Raw genomic sequence first — 27158 nt, forward strand, 5'->3', positions numbered from 1 at the left:
GGGTTCATGACAGCTGTGTAAATGCGGGGCCCCGCGAAATGCATAAACTCTACATTGTCACCAAAATCGTATTCAAATTCAAGACACGATAGAAGTGAGAAGGATAAAACAAACAATAACATCTTGCGTTTATATTATTCAAAGCCAGATTTTCTCCCACTGATCGCTTGATTCAGTCTACAATTTCGCCTTGGCACCTTTGCCAACCTTGTCGACCAATTCAACCACACCCTCGGCACAGCCATATGAGCCTTGGTAGCCCCAGCCTGAATGGCCATAGTTGTGCACAATCCATGTCTCATCATCCAGCTTCTCTTCCTCAAGTCGGAGACCATCCTTTCGCCAAGGTCGTAGCCCAACAGCGTGTCGAATAATGCTCAGTCCCTTGACGCCCTTACCATCCGCAACTTCTGGGCGGGCTTCAACAATGCGCTGCAAGATGCGCTGAGCGACATTAGGATCTGGCTGAGACTCCCAGTTGCCAATGTCGTAGGTTCCACCCAAAATCGTGCCGCCACCAGCTGCTCGCTGCATCAGGTACATCACGTCGCTTCCACCATCTTCAACTCCAGATGTGATAAGCATGGGTGTGCTCTCGTTTCGTACCACCACGATCTGTCCACGCGCAGGTGCCATAGTCTCGTCCTTGACACCGCCGAGCTTGAGGGAGCCTAGACCAGTGGCATTGACGATGATGTTGGGAACGTTGCCTGTGTGGCTCAGCTTTTTTGCCTCGCTGATGTCGGTGAGGTTGGCTCGCTTGATAACAACACCGTTCTTGAGGCATTGGCCCGCTAGCCAGGGAAGATAGATGGCGGTATTAATACAGACAGATGTAAACTCGCAACCCGAGTCGTAACCGCGGGTGACCTCATTTGGGTTCAGCTCTCGGAAGTCCTCAAACAACTCCTTGTACCATGGCTCTTCTTGAAACAATGCGTCAGGGAAGTTGTTGCTCTTTGCTTCTTCAGCATCCTTCTTGCGTCTTGCAACGTTGCACTCTACAAGATGTTAGTACGGCCAGTGATTTCTGAGAATATATGATGTCGCACTTTGAAAGTGAATACCAGCCTCAGGGACCTGCTCACAGAGTCTCTTGAACTCTACCCATGTTCGACGTTCCCATCTGCTGTTTTCTTGTGTAGCCATTCTAGATGATTGTGAGTTACCGTCAACAGTCTAGTATCAGATCTGTTTGTTTGGACTTACGGGCAGACGTTGGCTCCGGCAAAAGGCGAGGCATATTCAATGTCGTAATCACCGGGCATATGTTTACCAACGACTGTGATCTTGTTTCCCTTGTTATTGGATAAAAGATAGGCTGAAGTCAAGCCAGAGACACCAGCGCTGCTTCATGTTAGTTTTTGTTGGTATAACGAACTCCGACTACGGGACTCACCCAACGACGACGATTGTGTTAGCCATGTTGATGGTCGTTACGAAACTTGCTTCAGGTTTGCAACAGATTGGGCCTTAGTTTGGAGAAAGTAGGTGATTTTTGAAGTAAAGTAAGTCTAGAAGACAGATAATAAATTAAGGCTGTCGCATCAACTTAACTTATCTCATGACCTTATACTGACCGTCCCCTCGGTTCTTAGTTGAAGCCCCGATTGCTAAACCAGCCGAATTGGTTCTTCTAATTGGTCTGATGCAGCAAGTTTCCCGCGGGGACCCGCCGAAACCGGGATTGCCTCCACAAAGATAGCGGAAAGATGCAATGTCAAGATAAGGGTGTTTGAGTCAAATGTTTACTACAAGTTGTACTTGGCCAATGGTATTCATTATGAGACGCCTTTTCCAATTTTTCAATGTTTCCCGGGCGCAAATGACATTGACCGTATGATCTTCAGTGATACCATACATTGCGGTCTTCCACCCCCGCTTGTTTCTGTCTATACTGGAAGTAGAAGGCCGGATGAGAACAAGTTAGTTGGCTGAACCACTTCTAGCCGAGACCACAATACAATTTGTGACAATAGTTGTTGATCAACATGAGGCTCAAGATTATTTGTGGCCAGATACCTCATAGCCACGATACCAATGGCCAATTGCAAAGTCTAGCTATGCTAATATACACAGTTACCTCCTGCGCTTCCTTTCATGGATAGCCCGCACAAGCCAGGTCACATTTAATAAGTTCTCCCTTGTGAATCGAGACATAGAATACAAGATGGCAAAGTAACAAAACAGCTTAACTGGCATGTTTGGCAAGCATAGACTGAAGGGCCTGGGGGTTAGCACCGACCAACTCATCAACCTTGTTGCCGCCCTTGAAGACGAAGAAAGTTGGCATGGCGCGAACGCCCAACTCAGCGGTCAGGTCGGGCAGCTGATCAACATCAAACTTGACAAACTCAATGTTGTCAGAAAGAGGAGGTTGCTCGGAAAGCCTAAGTTGGACATGTCGGTCTAAGAGTTTTAAGGGCGTTTGTTGTGTCTGGACACTTACTTGCTGAGGATGGGAGAAATAGCCTTGCAAGGACCGCACCAGGTGGCAAAGCAGTCAACGAGGACAGCCTTGTCTGTTGTGGAAACGAGATCCTTAAATTCCTTGGTTCTGTCAAGCTGAGTTAGTTTTGCCGAGATTTGGTCTCGATGTATCTCTCAAGCTCACGTCTTGATATCCTGGACAGCGAATCGCGCAGCTGTGGTATGGAAAGGTCGAGCTGCGAAAGAAGCGGCGCCAGATCGGGCAGCCTGGGCGATAGGTCGCATAACGCGGAAGGGGGAGGTCATTTTGTGAGTTTTTGAAGTTGGGTTCTTCGATATAATACAACTTTTGATGAGTAGTTATGGGGAGTCTGGATTTCTAATGATTAGTTCTAACGCTTCTTTACAGTGTGGGTACTGGAGTTCTGTTTGGCCAATCAGGCTATCAACACGAGAAGTTCATGACTGATTTTGGAACTCATGATATTTATACCTATAAGTTAGAGAGTGTTAGTGGAAGTATTGTTAATAACGGCTTTCAGTTTAGTCGAATACCGGCGTTGCAGTTGGGATCTTGAGTTTCCAAACTAACATCCATGAATCGAGCTTACTATGGTAGCTTATTGAGAATTATGAGTATTCTGCTTGGGTATTCCCACTATAGTCTTCTTATCATCAGAGAACCCAGTGCAAAGAAAAATACTTAAACTTACCAAAACGACAATTGTATTAAGGAAACTAGGTAGAATAAAACATGCAAACAAAGAGATAACATTGCCGACTTGATTACCCTACAGTCAGTCGCTTGGGCGCCCATGACGTCAGTGACATATCAACCGCGTGAAGCGCGTGTCTAACTGACATTGGATGAATACCTGTAGCGAGGACCCGTCTTCAGGCTGCCATAACTGAAACGAAAGCATCAGAATCCTTCAACTCTTCTTCCCCTCATCAAACATTTCACCTCCCGAACTGTAGCCCATGTCCTGGCTGTCTGGTCTTTGGAGAACTTCACGCCCAAGCTATCGCAACATGCCTGGTCGCTTCCCCGATGAAGAGTCCGGCTCTGGCGAGTCCGAGACACTCCTCGGTCGGGGCCACAAGAGAGTTAAGCACTTTTGGGATGGTTTTTTCGACTTTGCTTTCCAAGATGACATTCTCAAGATTGCCGTTGGTTTAATGTAAGAGGTTCGACCCATATTTCTACTTCCGATAACTAACACGGATCAAACAGTCTTGCGGCTGCCTTCACCGACTTGGTCAAGTCATTTGTGAGCGATGTGCTCATGCCGCCTATTTCCATTATCCTACCCTTGAACAAGAACATGGAGGAGAAATTTGCCGTTCTGCAAAAGGGGCCTAACTTTAACAAGACCACGGGCTACAACACCTTGCATCAGGCGCAAGATGACGGTGCTGTTGTTTGGGCTTATGGGTAAGTGATAAGGACCGATATTGTTCATTGTGGTTGCTAACAAGATGTAGATCGTTTGTCAATCAAATGATATCCTTCCTTGTACTGGGTCTCGCCTTGTACGGACTCGCCCATTTATGGCAGCTTGCCTCGTCCGAGCCCATCATCAAGCACACTAAGAAGTGCAAATACTGCAGACAACGTATCAACGAGAAGGTGAGAATTAGGAAGTACAAGAGTATAAGTATGCATGAACTAACCCTTTCTAGTCTATTCGATGTATACAATGCACCAGTTGGCTCGATGGAAGAGAGGATCGCACCTGAACTAATACCATATTATTTTATGCAAGCACATGATACCCTTGGCTTTGCGTCTTTACTACTTTGAGTTGTTGTATGCGTCAAACAAATTGGAATTGCTTTACTGCGCTGCTGTGCATCTGGTTGAGTTGCTTTTTTATTGCCTTGAGTATAACTTCTATCCTTTACATCGTTTTGAGAAGTCGAGTTCGGTGTTAGAAGGAACGTTGTCACGATAAACAACACACACTCCCTGAATGACCCTTCACAGAAGTAACGTGTATATGATTTGACATGGAATTGAATGGGTTTAATTAGATATCATTACTGCTTAACGTGTTACCAAATCATCATTTCCTTCTCGCGTGAGACCTTTACAGCAACATGGCAGCAGCACCACCGACAATGGCAGCGGCAGCCAGGATAGCGTTCTGGGTCATCATGGGGCCGGCAGCGTTGTCAGACTCAACGGCAGAGGGAGTGGCATCAGCGTCAGCTCCAGAAGTAGTGGCAGAACCAGTAGCCTGAGCGCCAGTATCCTTGGGCTTGTCGGCAGTAGTGGCCTCGGAGTCAGAGGCAGAGGCAGTGGCAGAAGCGTCACCACCGTTCAACTTCTCGGCGCCAGCAGTGATGGTGATGGGCATGATGAGTTGCTTGTATCCGCTGAGAGCGGTTGAGGTGGCCATAGACTCGGTAACACCAGAAATGACGTTTGTTGCTTCAACAGAGCAAAAGGCCACATCATTCTTGGGGTCCAGTTTGCAGCCAGTTCTTTGATCACTGGAAGATTTGTTAGTATGTCCTTTTATGAGCGCCAACTCTATAAAAGGGTAGATGCTTACATGAGACCACCGCCGTACTCCTCGGGAGGGCTGTAGGAGTAGCTGATGTCCATGGTGGAGGGACCACCAACAATAGTGCGCTCTTCCTGGATGCCGCAGTCGCTGGGGTCGGTTCCCTCACGACAGTTGATGGCGACACTGGTCGCCTCACCCTTGACAGCGACGACAGATCCCACGAGAGGTTGATCATCGAATCCGGGGAGGAAGAAGTTGACGGTGGTTGTCTGGGCGGCGGCGACAGTGGCAATGGCGCCAGCGAAAAGAGCAAGAGATCGAACCATTTTGAAGGTTTTATATTATTAACGAGCGGTAGTAGTTGAGTAATAAAAAAGAATGTATCGGGTTGGACGTGAAAACGAAGGTGAAAAGATCGAATGTAGATGCTTCAAAAACAACGATAGTGTCAACGCAAGACATTCGAGAGGCAGATGATCTCCTTTTAGCAAATTTCCTACACTAGAAACTACCTCCTGCCTGCCGATTGTCGCCTGTATCAGTCTTGACAAAAGGGCCCAAGAGTCACCTATCCAATCATTCTAATTGAGTGAGTGAATCCTTCGGGGGTCGCTTAGACAGTGATAGCGCTAATTCTCGAAACACTTACCTTTTCAGAGGTGAAAAAAGGAAATGAAAAACGGCTTTAGTATTCCGAGGATCCGCCCTGGTGCCACCCACTCGGGCCTCGTAGGGCAGGGGGAAAGACAGGGGAAGGGAAGCGGGAGATTTACATACAACCAAGAAGCCAAGGCAGAGTCAAATAGTATTGATCTTCAGCCAAGTCTCAAGGATAGTGATTTCTGGTGGAGAAAGAGGCCTTCTTAAAGTGTAGTGACTACGGGGGATAGTCTAATGATTTGGCGTCTGTTGGTTGTGTTTGGCAGTTGAGACTATTGATCTTTATTTCTGAAGCATTAATTGAATAGAGTTAGTCTCATCTTATGGGTGGTAGCGTGTGTATCTAACCGGTGTCATATCCTTGTTCTCGTACGAGTTGGAGGTAGGCAGCATTCGGATAAGAAGAGATCTAGGCTTTAAACTGCATACCTAGGTGGTTAAGGACGGACGGGAGTACGGAGTAATGAGCTCCCCATGTTGCTCCGTAGTACACTAAATACTCGGTAGACTCAATGTAGCTCAAGGTCAAGGGACACCCTGACGAGGTGAGTCTGTAACAGGAAATGTATCTCTTTTTACAGAGTAGCCTGAGTACCTTGTCTAGTAGTCGCCGATGGACTGGTTTTCGGTGGTTATTTGCTGAGCTACTCCTACTCTGTCTTGGGCTAAATTAATGAACAGGATAAGATAACAAAATGTCTTGGCATTGAGTCTTGGCATCAAAGTTTCATTCCGATTTCTCAGTCTTGGCATGTCGCAAGAAATTCATCCGTCTGACATTTTGAAGCCGGTTTTCCGGTAATTCTTCAATCAAGACGGACTCTAGAGAGGGAGCCTCAATCATGTCTTTCATGTCACGTCCTCATATGTACCCTCACCTGTACTCTTTATATACAAACATCACCATCTTCCAAGTTGAGGTAGCTCCAGACCTCAGCCTCGGTCGCCCAGGTCTTGGCACTCTCCGTAGATGCTTGGCTCACGTCTTTGCTGGCCCCTCCCGAGTCCCATCCCAGTTTCTCTTTCAAATGAGTGGGAAAAAGGGACAGACATCCATCTTAAAACAATCACGTTGCCATTTCGCGTCCAGAGCAGAGGAATTTTGTATTTAGACAATACAGATACCTGGACAGTGACTAGCCCTTGAACAGTACTGTATTCGCACGCGCCTCTACTACACGGATACACACCTTGAGGACCTTTGATTGGCTAGACTGCCCTATTTGCGAACCTTTTTCATCCCTGCGCGCGACGATCCAGCCTACAGTACAGTGCAGCGAAGCGCAGCGCAGTACCATGTTGGGACTCACCTCAACTCTGTTGGCGGTGCTGGCTGTGAATAGTGTCACATATGCCGAGGAAGAACCTCCCACTATCACCGCAGCGCCTATATACTTGCCATACTACAACAAAGAGTCCTGGTCCCTTGTCCGCGGTAGCATCATTTCGAGCGACGAGCAGGCCCAAGAGACAACATACACGATATTCTGTCCAGATACAGACGGTTCCACTCCTCCAGAGTGCGATCTTTCTCTCGAGTTTCCTTTTATTCTTGTTGAAGGCCCTGATACCGTTCGATTCCACGGAACTAACCCTTCAAGACTGTATGTCTTTTTTTCCTTTCTGGTAATCTGTCACTATGCTAATTTGATATAGAACGGCAAACTTGGAGTGCAGTCTGCAAGGCACAACCAAAGCGACATGCTCTGGATACTCTAGTTTCGACAAGGGTTACAATGATGGTATTCACACTGGACCAACTGAAGTAGTATGGAAATCGACCTTTACCGGAAAGGAAGCGGAATGGGGCGTCTTGACCATGGGCCCGTTACCTGAAGATCCTGACCCTGTCACCGCTGCCTCGACTACGCCTACAGAGTTCGTTTCGATGCCGTTGGCTACAGACGGCAGCAGTGCGGCAATGGGTTTGGATGCCAAAGTCATGAGAATCGCTCTCGTGGCAGCCTTGTGTGCGTTGATGACCGGCTGGCTGTGAGTGAGCATGGTCTGTTTGCGTTTACTTGGCACATTTATGATGAGAACACGAATCACGACAGAACATTGAATTAAAAGGCATAAGCGGGTATTTGTTTTTATGGCATTATCTTGTCTTGGTTGTTGCAATTTTATTCAAGGCCAAAGACCAGAATTACAAATTAAATATAATTAAATAACTTAACTACTAAGCTTTGTATATAGATATGAAAGTAAGAGGAGTGACGGTTTATTACAATATTGATTAGGTAGAATAAAGAAGCCTTCAAATATCAAGAATGACAAGTATCATTTATGATTAAGGACAATCTCTGACTGTGGAAACTTTGAGGTGTCTGGGTACATATTACTTTATTAGCTGCACAGTATGCAATCAAAACCAGACAACGTGTCCGAGTGGTTAAGGAGATAGACTTGAATCATGATGATTGGATATCTATTGGCTTCGGCCTCGCAGGTTCGAATCCTGTCGTTGTCGATTCTTTTTGCATTATGTACAAAATTTGACGTGTGAGGCAATTATGAACGTCAATCTCTCATATTGATTGATGGATGCGGTAACTTCTTGGCAATATAAAATTGCCGACCTTGGAACATCATGAGCAAAAAGAAAGATGTGACTTCTCTGCTCAACTTAATACCGTCCATGACATGTTTGGAAAAGTGTATCGGCCTGAATGATATCAACACTCCGTTAATAGCCAATAAAATCTTCATTTTCAAGGTTTGTTGACAATTGAACATTCTTTGATGATTACGCGGCGGTGGGAATGGAGGCAAAGATGGGGAAATGGGCAGACGAAGGGCAGGCTGTTTTCAGAGACATCCTTGGCGACAGAGAGTGCATTCATTATCAGTCTCGTTCAGAATTACTACTACTAGGTCAGAAGATTAAGATAAAGTTCGACACTTGCCACGCATGCTCAAGAATGTTGTTTGTGTGTGGTGGCCATTAGATATCAAGATGAATCTTGGTGGTTGGTTTTAGATCACAAGTGATTACGATAGGTTAACAAATGCGGTGGTATCAATGTTTCGGACAAGAATTAATAACATGCGAAAAGACGGTAACACAACATGAGAGTTACAACTTAAAGGGAAACAAGCTCTGGTAAGAAACATAACTGTCGAAGAATAGAGTATAGGGTATAACTACCTCTGGGGAATGCGGAGACTGAATTCCATGTGTGAGGTATTTCCACCTCCAAGAAGCTTGGCCATGAGCTTCTTTTTCACCTCGTGTTCAATGCAGCATGGAACTAAATCCAGTGGGAAATATTTGGCTTGTGATAGTTCCCACCATGAATTTCTTAGGTCTCTGACTCTGACGTCTGGATGATCGACAAAAACGCTAGGCGTGTTTCGTGTTTCAGGATCTCATCTTTCTAGAGGTATGTTTCGTCTTTGAGTCAGGGTCGGTCTTTTTTGAGACGATTCCCTTTTTTCGTAACTTAAGCAAGGGAGGTTGATGTTTGTAACGTTAATGCAGCGTTGACAGATATACAAGCTGACAGGTGAAAAGTGGTGGATGGTTACACTTAGATCTTGCGGTATAACATTCACTCATCCCTACAACCAGAACAATAACGATTGACAAATGCATGAATATCGTGGCGCCAAGCCTTGTCTCTCCAACTTTCAATGATTGCCCCTCCCCCAAGACATCTGTCAGTCCAAAGAACTAAGAAGTTTTAGTGCCCTTTTACCCCTGGAACCTTTCCCAATCCACACTTATGTGCTCTAGACCAAATCGTCTTGGAGTTTTTTTTTGTGTTTGGAAACAAAAAAAGATAATCACCATGGTGTTGTTTGTTTGTTGACGTGTATAAACTACCCGCGCGGTGATTCGAAACAACCGGCACTTTAAAAGTCCCATGTCTGTAACCACCATGGTTTGTTTTACTGGCTACAGAGCACGGTTGATCGCCGAAACCATCAGGGGTGTGGAGAGGAGAATTGCTGTACCCATGGGCAGGCCATGATTCAACAGTTCATTATGTCTGAGGTTCATCACCAAAAGTCTCACCTTTTTTACTCTTGGTCTTATTAGTCTCGCTCGTCATTCGTTCCTCGAGATGCTCCCTGGATCTGGACCTGAAAGCAGCAATGCATCAAGCACCAAGCTAGGGTACCCAAGTCTTCCATCGTCCATTAATACATATAACCCAAGTCTAGCCCCCGTTGTATCTATGAACGTTTGGTCTAGTCTAGCCAAGCCAGGACCAGCCTGAAAACGATCGAACGTATATTCAGCTTCAGCTTATTGCGTTCTCGTATTCATTCTCTATCTATCTCTAGTCAAAATCTGTTATCGTCCTTCTTTCCATTTTTTTCTTCTCTTCTACTTCACTTTTTCCAGGCAACCTCTCCCTCGGCCTCTTTCCTTCTAGACTTTGATCTCTCTTTTTCATGTCTACCATTCCTTGAAACTTGAACGCCTCATCAACATCAGCAAGACGCTTATTCGACTGCCACTACAACTAGACACAGCATCGCCACAATCTGCTAGAACCATCAATCCACGCGCATTAACTGGCCCATTAATAAAGCTTCTTAACCGAGAATCTCTACATAAAAGAACCAAACCCAGCCATTGTCCGCTGACCTGCACCATACTACACCACACTCATATCTTCCAGGAGAAGTCCATTCATCGCTGAGCGATACGTACAATACCCCATCAACCACAATGAAGTTCAGCAGGTTAGCATTGGCTAGTCTGGCTTCTCTAGTCGCTGCTACCAAAACACCACCCAAATCACTCGACACCTCAAAACCCGGTATGTGATCCAGTCAAACACTCTTGAATAATAATACACAACTAACAACTTCAGACTCCATCAGGGATGTTGCAGGAACATTGGCCTTCGATGCCATGTCCTACTACAGGGGAAACGTATCCTCGGTCCCCAAAGACTTGGGAGATCTTCAAGACCCTTACTACTGGTGGGTAGCTGGTGCTCTTTGGGGCATCATGCTCGACTACTACCACCTCACCGGAGATTACTCATACAACGATGTCATAATCGAAGCCCTTCTGGGTCCTACAAACCTTGGAAAGGGTCACAACTACATGCCTGCTGAGCATGCCGATGAAGAGGGCAACGACGATCTCTTCTTTTGGGGCAACGCCGTCCTGTCGGCTGCCGAGCGAAACTTTCCTCAGCCCAATAAGGACCTACCGTCTTGGCTCGACATTTCTATCAATGTTTTTGATCAGCTTGTTAGTCGCTGGGACGCAACAAAGTGCAATGGTGGCCTTTTGTGGCAGATTTACCCAGACAACCCCAACGGCATGACCTACAAGAACTCAGTCAGCAACGGCGGTTTCTTTCAACTCGCTGCCCGTCTGGGTCGTGTCACGGGCGATGCCAAGTATCTTGACTGGGCCGTCAAGATCTGGGACTGGTCGTGGGAAGTTGGTTTCATAGATCACCGCAACTATCACGTTTACGACGGCACCGATACCAAGGACAACTGCCAGAAGACTGTCTACCACTCATTTACTTACACTCAGGGCATCTACCTATACGGAGCTGCTGTTATGGCAAACCACACCGGGAAGCCAGAGTGGGCTGAGCGCAGCAGGAATTTACTTAAAGGTACCGACTGGTTCTTCGCGCCGTTTGGCAATGTCACCAATGTCATGTACGAAGCCGCCTGCGAGACCGTCATGAGTTGCACGGCAGACATGGAAACCTTCAAGGGTTACCTGTCGCGCTTTATGTACCTGTCCGTCCAGATGCAACCTGACCTCAAGGCTCACGTCCATGACCACCTTTTACCAAGTGCCAAGGCTGCTGTCCAGACATGCACTGGCGGTAAGTCAGGCCGTGAGTGTGGTCAGCGCTGGTATGTTGAAGGCTATGATGGAAACCCTGGCCTCGGTCAGCAAATGTGCGCCCTTGAAATAGTTCAGGGATTGTTGTTGGATAAAGCGCCTGCACCGCTCAAGGGAGATGATATCAAGGTCATTCGTAGCACGGACTGGGCTGCCATGGACGTTCACGAGTCCAAGATTAAGAGCACCCCATCGGCTTCCGATACCGCCGAGACGGCGTCAGCAACGTCTGACTCGCCCCCTAAACCTACAAAGAGCGAGGATGCGGCTGGTTCGTACCGGGCTGATCTCGTCCTTGCGTCGTTCAGTATTGTAACTGTCCTCACATTCCTGGGACTGGCCTAGACAAAAGTTATTGATGATTCGTTAGATCTTAAACGGGATAGAATGGACAGGCGTTCGGGCTATGGATTGATTATTGATTGGTCTAAAGGACTAATATTCCTGTAAAACGCTCATACCCACGAGCGTTGCCTTTATAATTTCACGAGATTACGTCTAGAAATCTAGATCTAACTTTCAAACGCCTTTTTATCGTTTCTTTGCCGTGTTTTAGGATCCTCTAACTTCAGCCAACGTTGTCTTCAAGGACTCCAAGAATCTTGTCACTTCGGCATCTGTGCCGACTGTGATTCGCAGACATCCTAGACATCCGTGCTCTTTACCTCTAAATCGCACAACCACACCCTTGCCCTCGGCAAGTTTCTCGTACACAGCCAACGCAACGCTGTTATCCGGCTCACCTGCCGAGTTAAGCATCTCGTAAAGCATAAAGTTACTTTCGGCGCCACCACGTAGACGACCAACGCCAGGGATCTTGGGGAGTTCCTGAATAAGTCGATCGCGCTGCTCTAGCAAACGAGCACGGTGGTCCCGCATAATAGCAAGGCCCTTTTCGGAGACAGCGTATGATGCAAGAGCGCTCGTGGGGCTTGAAATGTTGTAAGGGGCCTTGAGACTGTTGAGGAGTCGAGCGATGGGAGGCGAAGTAAATGCAGCACCGAGGCGAATACCAGCCATACCAAAGGCCTTGGAGAGAGTCTGCATAACTACCAGGTTGGGGAACTCAGTCACCCACTCTGCGAGAGAAGCATCATCAGGAGCAAAGTCGATGTAAGCCTCGTCGAGAACAACGACTCCGTTCCATGTAGGGTGATCGAGGATCTGCTTAACATCGGACTTGGCGAGAAGTGAACCAGTAGGGTTACCCGGCGAGCAGAGGTAAGCGAGCTTGATATTGGGCTCGTTTGTCAAAGCATCGAGAACAGCTGGCACATCAATGCTGAAAGAAGGAGCCTCCAGGAGAGGAACCTTGACCAGTGCTACATCGTTGACCTGCGCAGAAACAGAGTACATGCCGTATGTGGGCGGGCATGTCAGGATTCGATCCTTTCCGGGGATGCAGAAGCAGCGTAGTAGAGCATCAATGGCCTCATCACTTCCTACACCAACAAACAGGTTCTCTGGCTTGAGTGTCTTGTTCGTGTGAGCATGGGTGTTGCGCAGTTCGCAAAGCAGCTGCTTCAGTGGCTCCTGGTGAGGATCGGGATAGCGGTGCAGGCCCAGCAGGTCGACGTCGACGCCATTGGCGGCCTTCTTGGCGACTTCTGAGCTCAGTGAAGGGCCGTATGCATTCTCGTTGGCATCGAGGAGGATGTTTGTTCCGTCGTCCTTGTAGTCGCTGGTGGGAATTGTTAGTCTTCTCTTCTGTGTTGATGCGGGGGAGGGGCAACTTGCTCTCGCGCACAGCGATAAGGCTGGAGAGCCAGGATATTTGGCCTAGCACAGGTCTCGAGGTTGAAGGGTGCCATTGGACGTCTAATTGATCTAATTGAGTGTCTACGAGTTGGAGATATGAAGGGGAATGCGAAGCTCTTGCTCTTTAAGCCGTTAACATATAGCCACTTTTGCTTGATAAGGCCGACGCCGGAGGGGCGAGTCATCAGAATTTATGTGGGGCGGGATGTTATCATGGGAAGGGCGTTCAATACATTGAATAATTGACAGAGTAAAGATTTGGTTTATACCCTTGATAAGTAATTGGACAAGGGGTGACTCCGAACTATGACTGTACAAGATCACTGAATATCGATGTGCTGGTGTTGTTACATCTACACTTCCGAGTTACTTACATGTACTTCTACTACCCTACAAAGAAAGCGAACAATGATTGAATAGATTTTGAGATGCAGGACAGATATGGTACAAGCAAGACTGTTTAGGAACTGATTTTATTAAATAGATTAGTCAATTTATAGGTGCTTCAACCATAACGAAACGTGTATCGATGTAGAGACTGTCCAGTTCTGCAAAACAAACAATCGAGAACCATGGTAGGATTGCTCAAGACCATAACCACCACTCACTTTCACCGTTACAATGCCTCTAACAGCTATACGACATAACCTTATGCGGAGTACGATTGAGAATACTATAAAGCTGCAGAACGAGCTTGAAACACATCAAACAGCAACTCATGATATGACGAGGTGAACGTCAACCAAACAAGTCATGAACATATGATCAAATTGAGACACTCTTTAATATCCAAGGTCGCGTGGCCCAATGGCAAGGCGTCTGACTACGAATCAGAAGATTCTGGGTTCGATCCCCAGCGTGATCAAGATCTCTTTTTGATGTTGGTGTCGAATATCTGTCGATCCTCTGTTGTGGGGGAGGGTTGGCGCAAACCTTTTTTGTGGGTTGGACGTCTAGCGTTAGATGACGTATATGACCTCACTATACCCTTGTCTATCAAAGCTATCATTTACAAGAGCATTGTGTAAAGCAGTTCCGTTAATATAGATGACACGGAATCTAGTCAGTAATAGACGAATGGAATCATGTGTAAGCATTTTGAACTTCCATAGTAGTTCCTGTCTCTTGTTAGTCTGCAGAGTTGTGGCTATAGATCAGTTGACAAAGGACAAGGTTGGTATAAGTTGCATGAACCTCGATTAGCTAGTATAGCTTTTACTGTGAGAAATTTGATAACACATTCTAACACTCTTGTCTTCGCTCTTTTTGATGATACTAACATCATAATCATATTCATGTCAAAGTCATAAGACGTCTACCGTATAGTCTAAACTCATAACGTGCGTATCCATATCCATAATTCGTAAACTTCATCAGATGCCTGAATCGTCTTGCTCCATCTCCATTTTACGCGAAAAGTCATGCCACGCCTTGCAGCCCTCCTCAATATCCTCATATTCCTGATCTGAAACCAAGCCCGAGATTTCATCCTCTCGTATGACAAATTGCATTGAAAATCCTTCTGCAGCATGCCACCCTATATGACAGTGCATAAGCCACACACCTGGATTATCCGTTAGGAAAGCAATCACCAAATGCCCCTTAGCAGGGAGGAGGGCAGTGTCGCGGCGTGGTGGATTGTCTGTTTTGAGTGTGACATTTGGACCATACGGTCCAACACCCTGGGCGAGGATGTGGTAGTCAAAGCCATGGAGGTGGATTGGGTGAGAAATGTCGAGTTCCGTCTCAATGGCGAGGTAAACCCATGCGTCCTTCTTTGGAATGCGGATCACGGCATTTGACTCGGTAAAAGAGGTATTGTGACCGAGCTTCAGGAGTGAAGGGTGGTCCCATTCAGCAATCATGGTGGTACTGTTGAGGGACCACTTGATTATACCATCTGAATTCCAAGATCGGTTGGCATTTTCGACGACTTCCATGTCCGGTGGCCCAACGGAATGGGGAACGATAGGTACAATGCTTTCATAGGGTTCGTCTTCGCAGTGATCATAGTTTTTACGCCCCTTCGTTGTAGGCGTCGAACTGTTGGAAGAGTATGATACAATCCCGAGGGCGTTTTGTGGGTTGGCGTTCTTGGTGCAGTCAAGCTGAGGGATGGCGCGGAACCAAAAAGATGACGCTTTCGAAGCTTGGTTGGCGGTAACAAGAATATCCATGCGCTCGCCTGAAGAGTGTTAGGAGGTTACAAAAGAGAATAGTAAGAAGAGGCGTACCGATTGCGATGCTGACATGGTCAGTCTCGTACGGTTTGACAGAAACAAAATCCACAGCAATAACTTTTAGAGTGTGATGATCGATGGAGAATTTGTAGAGAGTATCGATGCCGGTGTTGACAAGACGTAGTCGATATGTTTTGCCCTCTTCAAAGTCCAGTTTAAACCGCTCGCCAGTCTGGTTCTTTCCACCTTCTTTGCTGTACGTGTTGGTACCGTTAATGAGGACATTGTCCATCGGGTAAGGACCTTTCCGCTGAACCTCAGGCAGGATCTGATTAACAGTTCGATGGGACCAATCACTAAGCATGATACTTCCAACATCTTCGTCGTAGTTGGCGCTTGCTGGGCCACGAATGATCAAGCCACCATAGACACCATCATAAGTCTGAAGGCCAAAGTGGGAATGATACCATGAAGTGCCATATTGAGTCGCCCGCCATCTGTATGTTACCGAAGAGCCAGGAGCTGTAGGACACTGAGTGATAGCAACAACGCCGTCCTGGGGGTTCGTATAGTTCTGATGAGTGCCATGGAAGTGAAAGGATGAACCATTGGTAGAAGTGTTGAGGTTGCTCGTTAAGTGAACGACAACTTTGTCTCCCCAGTCGACGAATATTGTCGGGCCTGAGATGTTAGATACTAGCTCGTAGACATTGTGAAATAAATCATACCAGGTACTGTCCCATTGATGGCCTGGGCGAATCTTGGGACTCCATCGGGAGCAAAGACGATTTCACTGATTTCCAGCCAATATTCTCTTGTTACACCAGTATCAGGAACGACAGAGTAATAATCACTGTAGATATCATATCCACACCATTGACCTCGAGTAGAGGGCGTATTGCCAGAACATGGCCCTTTTCGTTGAATTCGGGCAACAGGCCCAGGCAGAGCATGGAAACATGAAGCCAAGGCAAGACAGAGAAGCGAATATAAGGCGACACTGTGCATATTGGGTAATATAGAATCGAATGTGCTTGATGATGAGCTTGAAGGGAGCCATACTGCTACGATGATATATCCCTTTATATGATGGAGGGAAACAACAATAGCGGGATAACCGCTGTAGAGACCAAACATCGTCTGGTCATCACACATCTCAACCGGTCTCAGCGGCATAGATTCTGATTCACGTGGAATATAGAGTTCTCTAAGTTCCAGTAAGAGGTCGTGAAATGCGTTAAGAAGCCATAGCGCTGCATGGTGGTTCATCGGACGGTCCGAATTGTTGATGGTGTCGAAGATTGAACGGCTCACGCGAGATGCATTTTAGATTTCATGTGACTAACAGGAATCTCGTTGCGTATGTTTCAGAGACTCATAGATACAAGTAGAGTACCCATGCGACCAGAGCTTAGTATGCCGAGTTTTGATGGTATGGTCGTTGCTTGCTGTAGCGTTCGGAGTACCCGATACGTCAACACGAGTTCACGAGACAGTCAACTACGCCTCGGAAGCGATAAAAACTCAACATGCCCAAGCTTTTCACGATGTTCATTATCCAAAACGTATGATTTGGATCGTCCGATGTTATCTTTCCGTTACTGGTTCGGCTGGGCCTTTCACATCGTAACTGAAGGCGATGTTATTAGAAACCCAACGATGACAGCAGAATCAAAACAAGACGGTAATAGGGATCGAGATTGAAGGAACGTTTTCCTCAAGGCCTGTCTGAAGTGTTTGGAGACCACTGCCGACCAGACGGAACACTACGGCCTGGTCGTTTTGGAAGCTTTCAATGTATTGGCCCTCACTATTGTGTACCATTCGGAGAAGAAGGATTTTCCACACATGAATCTTGATCAGTGGTTTAATACATTCTAAAGAAGGTCGTTGAACAATTCTTGACTTGAAGCTTGTGTAAGTCAAGTTGTTAAGATGCAGGGATAGCTATAATCATGGGTGACGTCCACTGAACACCCCGCCAATGTCACCTGACGTCGCGACTCTATAGGCGCATCGCTCTTTCCCCAGAGCGCGACCCCTGTTGGGCAGGCATGGAAGGTGAAACCGCGACAGCGAATTTATATAAACATACCTGACTTGACTCTGTCAACACCTCAACCAGGTTTGCGCACGCAAGCTTCTTCACCACGAGTACCAAACACCCATTTTGCCAATTGTTTCTTGCGTTCAAAGCTCCTGTTTTTGCTTTCAGCATAGCCAATCGACTTCTTTCAGCAAATGGTCCATTCTTTCCCAACCATCGGCAACAAACTCCGCCTATGCGACACCACGAACCGACGAAACATCCCATTGTCGAAAAAGGGAAGGGCCATCGCGTAACGGGAAGCGCGCCGACATCACTCCAACCTTTTCGGAACAAATCTACATGGAACCAAGCAAATCATACAATGCCACCAAGCCTGAAGGATAAAGGCGGTCGGCTACTGGCCTTTGCCAATGCTGGCATAAAAAATGAGCCTCAGTCACAAGTGGACATCAAGTCATCGAGCGTAGAGCCACTTCGCAATGCTCCTACGCCTCCAGCTCCTTTGTCTCGCCCTGCTAGTTTTCCAAGAGAGATCCAGGGGCTTGGTGGTAGAAATACCGCGCCCCCGAGACAAAATCACCCTTTCAGCCAACCACCGCCCCGTTCACCGCAGCTGTCAGTGGTATCTTCTCCCAATGGTCGTGGAAAACCCAACTCAAACGGTCGTCCAGATCTTTTCTCTGGTTCACAACTTGATGATAATTTCCTAGAGTCTGGCCTGACTACTCCATATAACGAGCCTGTTGAACCCGTTAAGCTTGGGCCCGAGTTAACTCACGATCTCAAGAAGAACATTCCACCACACCGAATACCTGATCGCAACCGATTCCAACGTACGATAAGTGATTTATTCACAGTTGGAGATGATCTTCGCATGAACGTGATCAGTCGTCCTCAACGACACAGTATTGACCAAATGGGCGATGGTTTTCAGGACAATGTGAATGTTAGACATGGAAAAGTCAACCCCCATTATGATCATGGTCGAGCTCGCATCGAATCGCCAGCAAGACCTGACTCTAGACTTCCTATGCGTGAAGTGAGGATTCGAAAATCACACAGTGGCCGTACAGAAGCCTTTGATGCGAATCGGGTGAGGAGCCCATCTCCCAAGCGTCAGCAGACGCCATGGCAAAGTAACCACAGAAGCGAGATCACACGACAGCCTGCCGTGCAGCATGTGAATGATGAGGATGTCTCCACATCCTCACAAGAGGAGGAGCATGCGACACCTAGGCCTAGGGCCGTCCAGCCGGTGATCCAACGAACAGTGTTAGAGAGTGTACCAGCTGCTGTGGTTCCAGTCCCAAGAACGAATCGCCCGGACAACAAACGGCGCCGCCCAGACCCAGAGTACAACGACTCTGCTTTGAGATCTATGTCATTCAACACCCTTCAACAGCAACCTTTTGATTTTGATCCATCAAAGGATGAACAAAAGGGCACTGGGGTTAATTCTGAAAACATAGAAGCTAAGTTGGACCAGTTCCGTCATGTTGAAGAGCAGGAACAACATGACCTCTTTTCCAACATGTCGATCGAAAATTGGGAAACGTCTGGGAACTGGTTTGTCAGTGAGTTTAGCGGTTTGATGCAACGACTTATGGAGTCGAGGAGACATAAGCGCAAGATCATTCAGGAGTTTGAGCAGGAAGCGGCCGATCGCGAGGAAGCCGTTCGTCTTAGAACAGAAGCCGTCGATCGAAAGCTCTCCAGAATGAAACAAGATGGTCAACGAGTGGTGGAGGATAAGACTTCATGAAACATGTATCCTTTACCGACGGAATTTTGGGAGGAATGAGTTTTACGACCGATATGACTGCATTATGATGGAGTTAAGGCTGATTCAATCGACATCGGGAGTGTGATATTTCAAATGGTTTGCGAGAGTGCACAAAATGAATAGTGTTCTGGAATTAATAATAGCCCTGTAGATACTTCATTAAAGATTACCAAATTTTATAGAGGTTGTCACATTGTTTATATGAGGAATCTGGTGGTTCTGTTGAAACGGTTCAAAACCGTAAGTGGTTCATTAATGTCTAGTCGTAACGGGTTTTGGAGTGCTCTTTTTTATGTGATTGAGTTGAATATGTCGTCCCCCTTTTAGATTCTGCGAACATGTTTTACTTTTCTGTCACGGCCTACCACCATCCGCAATTGCCGGCCTGGTCGGTTGGCCAGGACTCCTTTTCGCATTCTATCGGTGTAGAGCTCATAAGCAGGATAGTAGCCGTCAACGAATTTGACAACCTCCTGTGAGCACATTCCGGCTTCTGGGTCGCCCCTTTCCTCACGCAAATGATCCTCTTGCTCTAGTCTCCAGCCGTAAACGTAGCCAAGGTCCTCAGCGTCGATCTGAATAAAGGAGTCGAAGGAATCTGTGAGGCTGTTGTACTCTGACAGCTTTTCGTTGATGAATAGGAGATGCTCGAGTTTATGTTGTTTGAGAGTACGGTTGGGCATGTTGAGTCTTGCTTCTACGCCCTCGCGCGTTAGAGGGCGGAAGCCTACACACCATCCCTCAAGAATAATGGCCTGGATTTTGGGTTGACCAGGCTGGTTTACGAGAGTCCATTCAGACTCGGGAAGGCGATCTCCTTTGCCGCCCTTGATAGCCTTGTCATATTTTGGTAGTTTTGTGGGCTCTCCTTTTAGTACTGCCTCAAAGAAGGCCTTTGCGAGGGGTAAGTCATGAGTTCCTGTGATTGTTAGGATTATTTGTTTAGCCATGAGTTGAGATGAGAGGAATTACCAGGCTCCCCGCGATGCTGGATGAGGGCATTTTCAGGGTCAGACTCGGCCAGGGCAACTTGGTCCTGGCGAGTGAGGTAGAATTCGTCTATGCTACAGACTAAAGTCGGCACATTCTGACTCTCCAGGGCCTTGCTCAAGGATTTGACAAGGGTAGACTTGCCAGCGCCCTGGATTCCATTGAGACCAATGACAAAGGGGCGGTCGGGAGACTCTTCGCGGTGGAGTTTGAGCTGAGCGAGGATGAAGGGCAGGCAAATCTCAGTTTTATCGTCAATGAAGTGGGGAGCCATGATGAGAGATGTCGTTAATCCCTAAGTAAGTACTTATAATAATCAAGATAAGGATAAGGAGGGTATTGCATGTGAGAGGTAGTCCGAGAGTGGTAGTGCAGCCATAGATTGAGTGTGATATTGTCAGTTAATTGCCTTAATTTTTTTGGTCGGGCAATTCACGGCCGAGAGAGAGTGACACATACGAGACAAGAGAATATGACGGTGCTAGCTTGAGATCAGCAAATCAGACTTAGACTTGCATGTGGCCCGGCCTGAGTTTGGGTCTAGGTCTGGTCTGGGTCTTGGACTTGACCTTGGTCTTGATCGGGTTTGATTTTGCGGGGAGTATAGAGAGAAAGCCATTTGTGGGGAGGGTTTATTGTCCGTAGCCGGTCGGTATGAGAGGTCGGCAGAAGACAGTTGTAAGTAGAGATAGACTGACGAGAACATATTCATGACCATGAAACATAATAATAATTAAAGGCTTAATTTAGCATGAATACATACTTATTATTCGGAATACCTATTGTATTCATTATCTCTCTGCTCGTGACTTCATGTACAAGACATTCACTGTTACCTTCTATAATCTAATCAGTAACTACCTACCCCAGATCTCACGCCCAATTGTCTTCCCCAGCTTACCTTTTGCTCTTAGCCTCTTGAATAAAAAACATGTGACATAAACTAATTATTCTTACGCATGACTTCATCTGCCTTTCTTCCTTCTTTACATGTGAATCAAGTCCATTGCCAAACTCGGCCTAGCGTATTCCCCGCAACCAGTCCCCTCGGTACCCCATAGAAGCCGAGGCTTCCCCTTCACAAGGTCCCGGTATGTTTGAGTTGCAACCAGGACCAGGCCCGGCCCAAGCTTGTTAAGAGCTGCTCGTTGCGCTGCCTCCCCAATTCTTTTTTTTTTGTTCTTAATTCATTCCTCATCCTCATCCTCTTAACTCTTCTGTCTTTTTCTTGCCGTATCATATCAAGCGTGTCCTATTATATACCCACCTTCTGTCGCATATCATACCACACACCATCATGGCAGAGCAGTTGAGATACGACGGACAAGTTGTTGTCGTCACTGGTGCCGGCGGTGGTCTTGGAAAGGCATATGCCACCTTCTTCGGCTCACGCGGTGCTAGCGTCGTCGTCAACGATCTTGGTGTTACTGCAAAGGGCGAGGGCAACTCATCAAAGGTTCGTAGTACCATTCACAACAAACAGCTTCCCTCTGGCGCAAGCGCATATAGCTAACTCTTGTCGCGACAGGCTGCCGATGTTGTCGTCAACGAGATTAAAGCCGCTGGCGGCAAGGCCGTCGCCAACTACGACTCAGTAGAGAATGGTGAGCGCATCATCGAGACCGCCATCAACGCCTTCGGCCGAATCGATATCCTCATCAACAACGCTGGTATCCTACGAGATGTCAGCTTCAAGAACATGAAGGATGAGGACTGGGATCTTATCTACAAGGTTCACATCAAGGGCTCATACAAGTGCGCTCGCGCTGCTTGGCCCCATTTCCGCAAGCAAAAGTACGGCCGTGTCATCAACACCGCATCGGCTGCCGGCCTCTTTGGCAACTTTGGTCAGACCAACTACTCTGCTGCCAAGCTCGCCATGGTCGGCTTCACAGAGACTTTGGCCAAGGAGGGTATCAAGTATGGTATCTTGGCCAACGTTATTGCGCCTGTCGGTATGTTTCAAACGCGCCTCGTTCCCAAATCTCACATACTGACGTCAGATAGCCGCCAGCAGAATGACCGAGACCATCATGCCTCCTGATGTGCTCGAGCAGCTTAAGCCCGAGTGGGTTGTTCCCCTGGTTGCTACCTTGGTTCACAAGAACAACACACAGGAGACTGGTGGTATCTTTGAGGTTGGTGGTGGCCACATGGCTAAGCTTCGATGGGAGCGCTCCAGTGGTCTCCTCCTCAAGGCTGACGACTCTTACACCCCCGGAGCTATCATCAAGAACTGGGGCAAGGTCGTCGACTACTCCAACCCCCAATATCCCACGGGCCCCAACGATTTCCTCACATTGCTCGAGGACTCCATGAAGATGGGCCCTGCTGAGCAAGGCGAGAACCCCGACTTCACTGGCCGCGTCGCTCTTGTGACAGGTGGTGGTGCTGGTATTGGTCGCATTTATGCTCTGGCTTTCGCCAAGTATGGCGCATCAATCGTCGTCAACGATCTGGCCGACCCTGAGCCCGTGGTTGCCGAGATCAAGAAGCTTGGTGGCAAGGCCGTCGGTGTCAAGGCCTCAGCTGAAGATGGCGAGAAGGTCGTTAAGGCTGCTATTGATGCCTTTGGCCGCGTCGACATTGTGGTCAACAATGCTGGTATCCTTCGCGACAAGGCATTCTCCAACATGAACGACGAGCTCTGGGACCCTGTCCTGAATGTCCACCTCCGAGGTACCTACAAGGTCACCAAGGCTGCTTGGCCTTACTTCCTTAAGCAGAAGTATGGCCGCGTTCTGAACACTACCTCAACCAGTGGTATTTACGGCAACTTTGGCCAGGCCAACTACGCTGCTGCTGTAAGTTGACTTCGCCAATTGTTTTTGACAGCTACTAACAATTGTAGAAATGTGGTATCCTTGGATTCTCTCGCGCCCTTGCTCTCGAGGGCCACAAGTATGGCATCTATGTCAACACTATCGCTCCCAACGCTGGTACTGCCATGACCGCCACTATCATGCCTGAAGAGATGGTCCAGGCCTTCAAGCCCGACTACATTGCTCCTCTTGTCCTTGCTCTTTGCAGTGACAAGTGCCCTAACCCTACTGGCGGCTTGTACGAGGTTGGAAGCGGCTGGTGCGGTCAGACTCGATGGCAGCGAACCGGTGGCCATGGCTTCCCTGTGGACGTTCCTCTCGTCCCCGAGGAGGTTGTCAAGCACTGGAAGGACATCGTCACCTTCGATGGTCGTGCTGACCACCCTGCCAAGTCTCAGGACTCGATCGAGAAGATCATGGCCAACATGCAAAACACAAGCAAGGCCAAGGAATCCTCTGGTGAACCTGATTACAAGAAGGTCATTGCTGAAACTGTCAAGCAGGAGGGCAAGCCTACTGAGTACAAATTTGAGGAGCGAGATGTTATCCTCTATAACCTTGGTGTTGGTGCTAAGCGCACCGACCTTAAGTATACCTTTGAGGGCTCTGAAGACTTCCAGGTTCTTCCCACTTTCGGAGTCATCCCTCCTTTCAACGCCGAGATGCCTTTCAACTTTGACGACATTGTGCCCAACTTCTCTCCCATGATGTTGCTTCATGGAGAACAGTATCTCGAGATCCGCAAGTTCCCTATCCCCACCAACGCTCGTCTTGTTAGCCGAGGTCGCCTCCTCGAGGTCGTTGACAAGGGTAATGCTTCTGTTGCCCGAAGCTCCACCACTACTGTTGACGCCAACACTGGTGAGGATGTCTTCTACAACGAGTCCAGCGTCTTCCTCCGCGGTACAGGTGGCTGGGGCGGTCCCAAGCGTGGTGCCGACCGCGGTGCCGCCACTGCTGCCAACAAGCCCCCTGCTCGCGCTCCCGATGTCGTCGTCGAGTCCCCCACACACGATGACCAGGCTGCTATCTACCGCCTGAGCGGCGACTATAAGTAAGGTTCCTATCACAGTTTGTCCGAAACATAGCTAACATTTCTAGCCCTCTCCACATCGATCCCGAGTTTGCCAAGGTTGGTGGCTTCAAGGCCCCCATTCTCCACGGCCTCTGCAGCTTCGGTGTTGCCGGAAAGGCCGTCTACGAGCGCTTCGGTGCTTTCAAGAACATTAAGGTCCGCTTCGCTGGTGTTGTTATCCCCGGCCAGACCATTGTCACTGAGATGTGGCGTGAGGGCAACAGAATCATCTTCCAGTCCAAGGTCAAGGAGACTGGCAAGCCCGCTATTGCCGGTGCTGCCGCTGAGCTCAGGACCGACGGTAAGAGCAAGCTCTAAACAAAACATTGGATCATCAACGGAGTTTTGAATGGGATTTTGTGTAATATCATAATGTCTGGGTGTTTTGACCTTCCAATCTCAGAGTTAAATTGTTGCTGTGTGTGCAACCAAAATAAAATATAAAAAATGAATCGAGTCTGTATTGTAGTTGAGTGATATGATCCTAGACATGTCCTGTTTTAGCCAATCTTGTATGCTAATTCGATACCGCTTCTTTAAGAATAAAGTTGTTTATATAAACCACAAGACGCCCCTTGCCCGATAACCCAAATGTGTGCAAATTTATTCTGCCAACGCTGCCTGCGAGGCTTTCTTTCATCTTGTCATACGCCGTTAATTCGTAAACCCAACCGTTTCGTCAAACAAAAACCGTTTCTACGATGAGATCAAAAATTTCTGCAAGAGCAGGAATTCTCCCACTGAATAACACACGCTCAACACTCACATCCATCCTGTTCCCTGCAACGCCTGTCTCGAGGAATGCACGTTCGACGCCTGAAAGTTCCCGGTTCTCCATGTCTTTCCACTTACGCTCTGCTTCTTCGCGCGCAGCTTGCAGGACCTTTTCCGTATCCTCTGACTCCCAAAGGTTACACCTATCGCATTCCTTACATTGCCTAGCGTCACCTTCGGGGCGGAAGTGGTCGCAGAAGTGGCGATATCCCTCGTCACTGAGGTCGGCACGGCAAACGTAGCACATCTTGTAGCCGCACGGGCACGTGAGTTTGTTGCAGCCTGCGTTCTTGACGAACGAGGTATTGCAACGGGGGCAGACGCGCTTGATGGCCATGCTCATGGCGTGCTCGACCTGTGTACGGAGAGCTACGAGCGATGATTCGTTACACACATGTATATCCTTCCATGACTTGTGACATGAAAGACACGATGAGCGACCACACTCGGGACTCTGGCATGTGAATTTTGTGCCGCGGCGGCGACGACGGTGACGGTTAAGGGCCTTGGACCACTCAACTGAAACGTAGTCACCGAAGGACTGCTGCGTGCTGAGGAGGAGACATATGAAGGAAGAAATAAGGACGAACGGGAAGACGAAAGGGAGGGTCCCGATGCAAAGTACAAGGACGAAAAGGTTGTAGATACTATCCGACTTGATGCGAAGAGCAGATTCGTGGGCCGGGGTATAGATGTCGTCGATCTCGGCGTAGTCGCAAAAAGGACATCGAACCAAGGGCAGATTTGCCGCCAGGAGACTGTGCTCTGCTAGCCGACGATCAAGTTTATGCAATATTTCTGCGCCCTTCTTCTCTTCCTCCATGGCTCGGTGAAGGTGATCAGGCGGTATGTGCCCAGGACACCCGTCACCGTCGACAGAGAGGCACTTGAGCGTTCCCGTTTCTGGGTTGATGCTGCTCTGCCAGCCTTGACCAAACACGGCTTCCTTTATTGAGTGCTGCACACATCGATAGCAGACCAAATGGCCCTCGCGGTTACAGTGGGTGAACTCTTCAAAGGCTGCTGACGTGAAGCAGCAGACACACTCGTGTGTTGCTTCGGCCTCTTCTGCTTCTTCGTTGTTGAGAATTATGGCCAGGCCTCTATCTCTTCCCTCTCTATCTATTCTATCCTTCTCTTTCAGAGGGACCACCAGGATATTGTACAGCTCACGGTCGAGCTCTGCACTGCCTGTTGTCCGAATTGTGGGGACGATAGACCCTTGACCGGTTGAGCGCCATGATACTAACGGATGGTTTTCTGCCTCGCCCGTAGCGATAGGCTTCCGTCTAAAGAAGAGCGACGAGATGGTGAATCGCCATGATTTGGAAGATAGCGTGACGAGGGTTTGTCGAGCTTCGAGGTAAGAATAGTTAGATTCGGCGAGAACAGCGTTGATGGTAGATCGCGATAACCCCTTGAACTCGTGCCATGCCAGATTTTGTACAGCTCTTTTGTATTCCTTGCTCTTGAAAACTTCTGTCTTTGGAACAGTTTCGGGACGGGCCGTTTCCTTGTCGGGTACTCTCCAACGGCCCTTGACCCAGGTGACCCTGTTCTTTAAGAGGGCATCAGCAACGAGGGCAAGCCGCGATTCGCCGTCGAAGTTGGACAGCAGCTCTCTAAAGACCTCGATCTGTACATCTGGAAACACGGCGGCAAGAGCTTCGAGGCTGTGGTTCAGTTCGCGGAGATCAGGCCTCTCAGGTGGGAGGCAAGGCAGCTGGGCTTCATCGTAGATGTATTCGGGCTGGAGGTGGAGATCAGACTCGCTCGATTTGGACCGGACCGAAGGGGTTCTATCGCTGGAGTTGAGCAGCCCAGTAAACACCATGGCGGCTGCTCATTCTGGTGTGGGGAGTACCGTGTCGGGTTGGGAATGATAATGGCGGTGGTGATGATGCGTCAAAGTTGGGATTAGGTAATTTAGGTTGAGGCGTCGAGATACAAGGCGTAGCGACAAAACTGGATATCCGTCACCAACAGGGAGATTTCGAGAAAAGAAAACTATCGGTGAAAGATTCAAATATTCATCAAATGTTTGTTTATTTTTGTACTCCTGGAAGAACTTCTACTTGTGCTTGAGTGTCATCGGGATAGTAAGTAGACAGAGTTACATCGCCTTGTCTAGATCGGCGAAACAATGCTGAAGCACGTATTCGGATTTCAAGACACGGCGTTTTCCCTAACATAAACTCAAAGCACCTTTCTCGGTATTTTATCAAGCTTTGGTTTTTATTCAAAGATTTAAAAGCTATACCGCGCATCCGGATGTGCGTATACTTAT

The 27158-nt window shown here is 47.9% G+C and overlaps 12 protein-coding genes and 2 non-coding genes across 14 annotated transcripts; 7 read left to right on the forward strand and 7 right to left on the reverse strand.

The window, feature by feature from the left end:
• Nucleotide 1: 1 nt before the first annotated feature.
• EDB82DRAFT_262942 (FAD dependent oxidoreductase) lies at nt 2-1812 on the reverse strand. The gene is made up of 4 exons (XM_025728390.2): nt 1400-1812; nt 1210-1347; nt 1053-1150; nt 2-1001 (listed from the first exon to the last, which is right to left on the reverse strand). The coding sequence occupies exons 1-4, from the start codon at nt 1423-1425 to the stop codon at nt 178-180; spliced, it is 1086 nt and encodes a 361-aa protein (XP_025582761.1). The 5' UTR covers nt 1426-1812; the 3' UTR covers nt 2-177.
• A 379-nt stretch (nt 1813-2191) lies between these two features.
• EDB82DRAFT_478341 (thioredoxin-like protein) lies at nt 2192-2736 on the reverse strand (the record flags this gene model as incomplete). The annotated part of the gene is made up of 3 exons (XM_025728391.1): nt 2192-2390; nt 2450-2557; nt 2615-2736. 3 exons carry the CDS (start codon nt 2734-2736, stop codon nt 2192-2194), a joined length of 429 nt encoding a protein of 142 aa, XP_025582762.1.
• Nucleotides 2737-3260: 524 nt separating this feature from the next.
• EDB82DRAFT_508637 (large-conductance mechanosensitive channel) lies at nt 3261-4468 on the forward strand. Its single transcript, XM_025728392.2, has 4 exons — nt 3261-3611; nt 3665-3865; nt 3916-4060; nt 4114-4468. The coding sequence occupies exons 1-4, from the start codon at nt 3412-3414 to the stop codon at nt 4168-4170; spliced, it is 603 nt and encodes a 200-aa protein (XP_025582763.2). The 5' UTR covers nt 3261-3411; the 3' UTR covers nt 4171-4468.
• On the reverse strand, nt 4378-5744 carry EDB82DRAFT_263201 (uncharacterized protein). Its single transcript, XM_025728393.2, has 4 exons — nt 5721-5744; nt 5444-5524; nt 4989-5371; nt 4378-4926 (listed from the first exon to the last, which is right to left on the reverse strand). The coding sequence occupies exons 3-4, from the start codon at nt 5267-5269 to the stop codon at nt 4521-4523; spliced, it is 687 nt and encodes a 228-aa protein (XP_025582764.1). The 5' UTR covers nt 5270-5371; nt 5444-5524; nt 5721-5744; the 3' UTR covers nt 4378-4520.
• A 679-nt stretch (nt 5745-6423) lies between these two features.
• Nucleotides 6424-7912, forward strand: EDB82DRAFT_508642 (uncharacterized protein). Its single transcript, XM_025728394.2, has 2 exons — nt 6424-7207; nt 7260-7912. The coding sequence occupies exons 1-2, from the start codon at nt 6900-6902 to the stop codon at nt 7597-7599; spliced, it is 648 nt and encodes a 215-aa protein (XP_025582765.1). The 5' UTR covers nt 6424-6899; the 3' UTR covers nt 7600-7912.
• Nucleotides 7913-7980: 68 nt separating this feature from the next.
• On the forward strand, nt 7981-8076 carry EDB82DRAFT_t186. Its single transcript has one exon. It is a non-coding gene; the product is annotated as a tRNA-Ser (tRNA).
• A 1982-nt stretch (nt 8077-10058) lies between these two features.
• Nucleotides 10059-11888, forward strand: EDB82DRAFT_263350 (glycosyl hydrolase family 76-domain-containing protein). The gene is made up of 2 exons (XM_025728395.2): nt 10059-10378; nt 10433-11888. The coding sequence occupies exons 1-2, from the start codon at nt 10288-10290 to the stop codon at nt 11782-11784; spliced, it is 1443 nt and encodes a 480-aa protein (XP_025582766.1). The 5' UTR covers nt 10059-10287; the 3' UTR covers nt 11785-11888.
• Nucleotides 11889-11991: 103 nt separating this feature from the next.
• Nucleotides 11992-13250, reverse strand: EDB82DRAFT_527714 (pyridoxal phosphate-dependent transferase; the record flags this gene model as incomplete). Its single annotated transcript, XM_025728396.1, has 2 exons — nt 11992-13110; nt 13173-13250. The coding sequence occupies 2 exons, from the start codon at nt 13248-13250 to the stop codon at nt 11992-11994; spliced, it is 1197 nt and encodes a 398-aa protein (XP_025582767.1).
• A 740-nt stretch (nt 13251-13990) lies between these two features.
• On the forward strand, nt 13991-14062 carry EDB82DRAFT_t187. Its single transcript has one exon. It is a non-coding gene; the product is annotated as a tRNA-Arg (tRNA).
• Nucleotides 14063-14570: 508 nt separating this feature from the next.
• Nucleotides 14571-16385, reverse strand: EDB82DRAFT_431812 (Cupredoxin; the record flags this gene model as incomplete). The annotated part of the gene is made up of 3 exons (XM_025728397.1): nt 14571-15382; nt 15432-16058; nt 16106-16385. The coding sequence occupies 3 exons, from the start codon at nt 16383-16385 to the stop codon at nt 14571-14573; spliced, it is 1719 nt and encodes a 572-aa protein (XP_025582768.1).
• A 1403-nt stretch (nt 16386-17788) lies between these two features.
• On the forward strand, nt 17789-19189 carry EDB82DRAFT_432110 (extracellular mutant protein 11-domain-containing protein; the record flags this gene model as incomplete). The annotated part of the gene is made up of 1 exon (XM_025728398.1): nt 17789-19189. The coding sequence occupies one exon, from the start codon at nt 17789-17791 to the stop codon at nt 19187-19189; it is 1401 nt and encodes a 466-aa protein (XP_025582769.1).
• A 172-nt stretch (nt 19190-19361) lies between these two features.
• On the reverse strand, nt 19362-20577 carry EDB82DRAFT_263377 (P-loop containing nucleoside triphosphate hydrolase protein). The gene is made up of 2 exons (XM_025728399.2): nt 20183-20577; nt 19362-20129 (listed from the first exon to the last, which is right to left on the reverse strand). The coding sequence occupies exons 1-2, from the start codon at nt 20472-20474 to the stop codon at nt 19534-19536; spliced, it is 888 nt and encodes a 295-aa protein (XP_025582770.1). The 5' UTR covers nt 20475-20577; the 3' UTR covers nt 19362-19533.
• A 621-nt stretch (nt 20578-21198) lies between these two features.
• On the forward strand, nt 21199-24554 carry EDB82DRAFT_508659 (peroxisomal hydratase-dehydrogenase-epimerase). Its single transcript, XM_025728401.2, has 5 exons — nt 21199-21656; nt 21729-22155; nt 22208-23004; nt 23052-24076; nt 24124-24554. The coding sequence occupies exons 1-5, from the start codon at nt 21498-21500 to the stop codon at nt 24413-24415; spliced, it is 2700 nt and encodes an 899-aa protein (XP_025582771.1). The 5' UTR covers nt 21199-21497; the 3' UTR covers nt 24416-24554.
• On the reverse strand, nt 24555-26976 carry EDB82DRAFT_508662 (uncharacterized protein). The gene has a single exon (XM_025728402.2). The coding sequence runs from the start codon at nt 26703-26705 to the stop codon at nt 24777-24779; it is 1929 nt and encodes a 642-aa protein (XP_025582772.1). The 5' UTR covers nt 26706-26976; the 3' UTR covers nt 24555-24776.
• Nucleotides 26977-27158: the final 182 nt, after the last annotated feature.

The sequence above is a fragment of the Fusarium venenatum genome (genome assembly GCF_020744135.1).
Source record: "Fusarium venenatum strain MPI-CAGE-CH-0201 chromosome Unknown EDB82scaffold_3, whole genome shotgun sequence".
NCBI lineage: Eukaryota > Fungi > Ascomycota > Sordariomycetes > Hypocreales > Nectriaceae > Fusarium > Fusarium venenatum.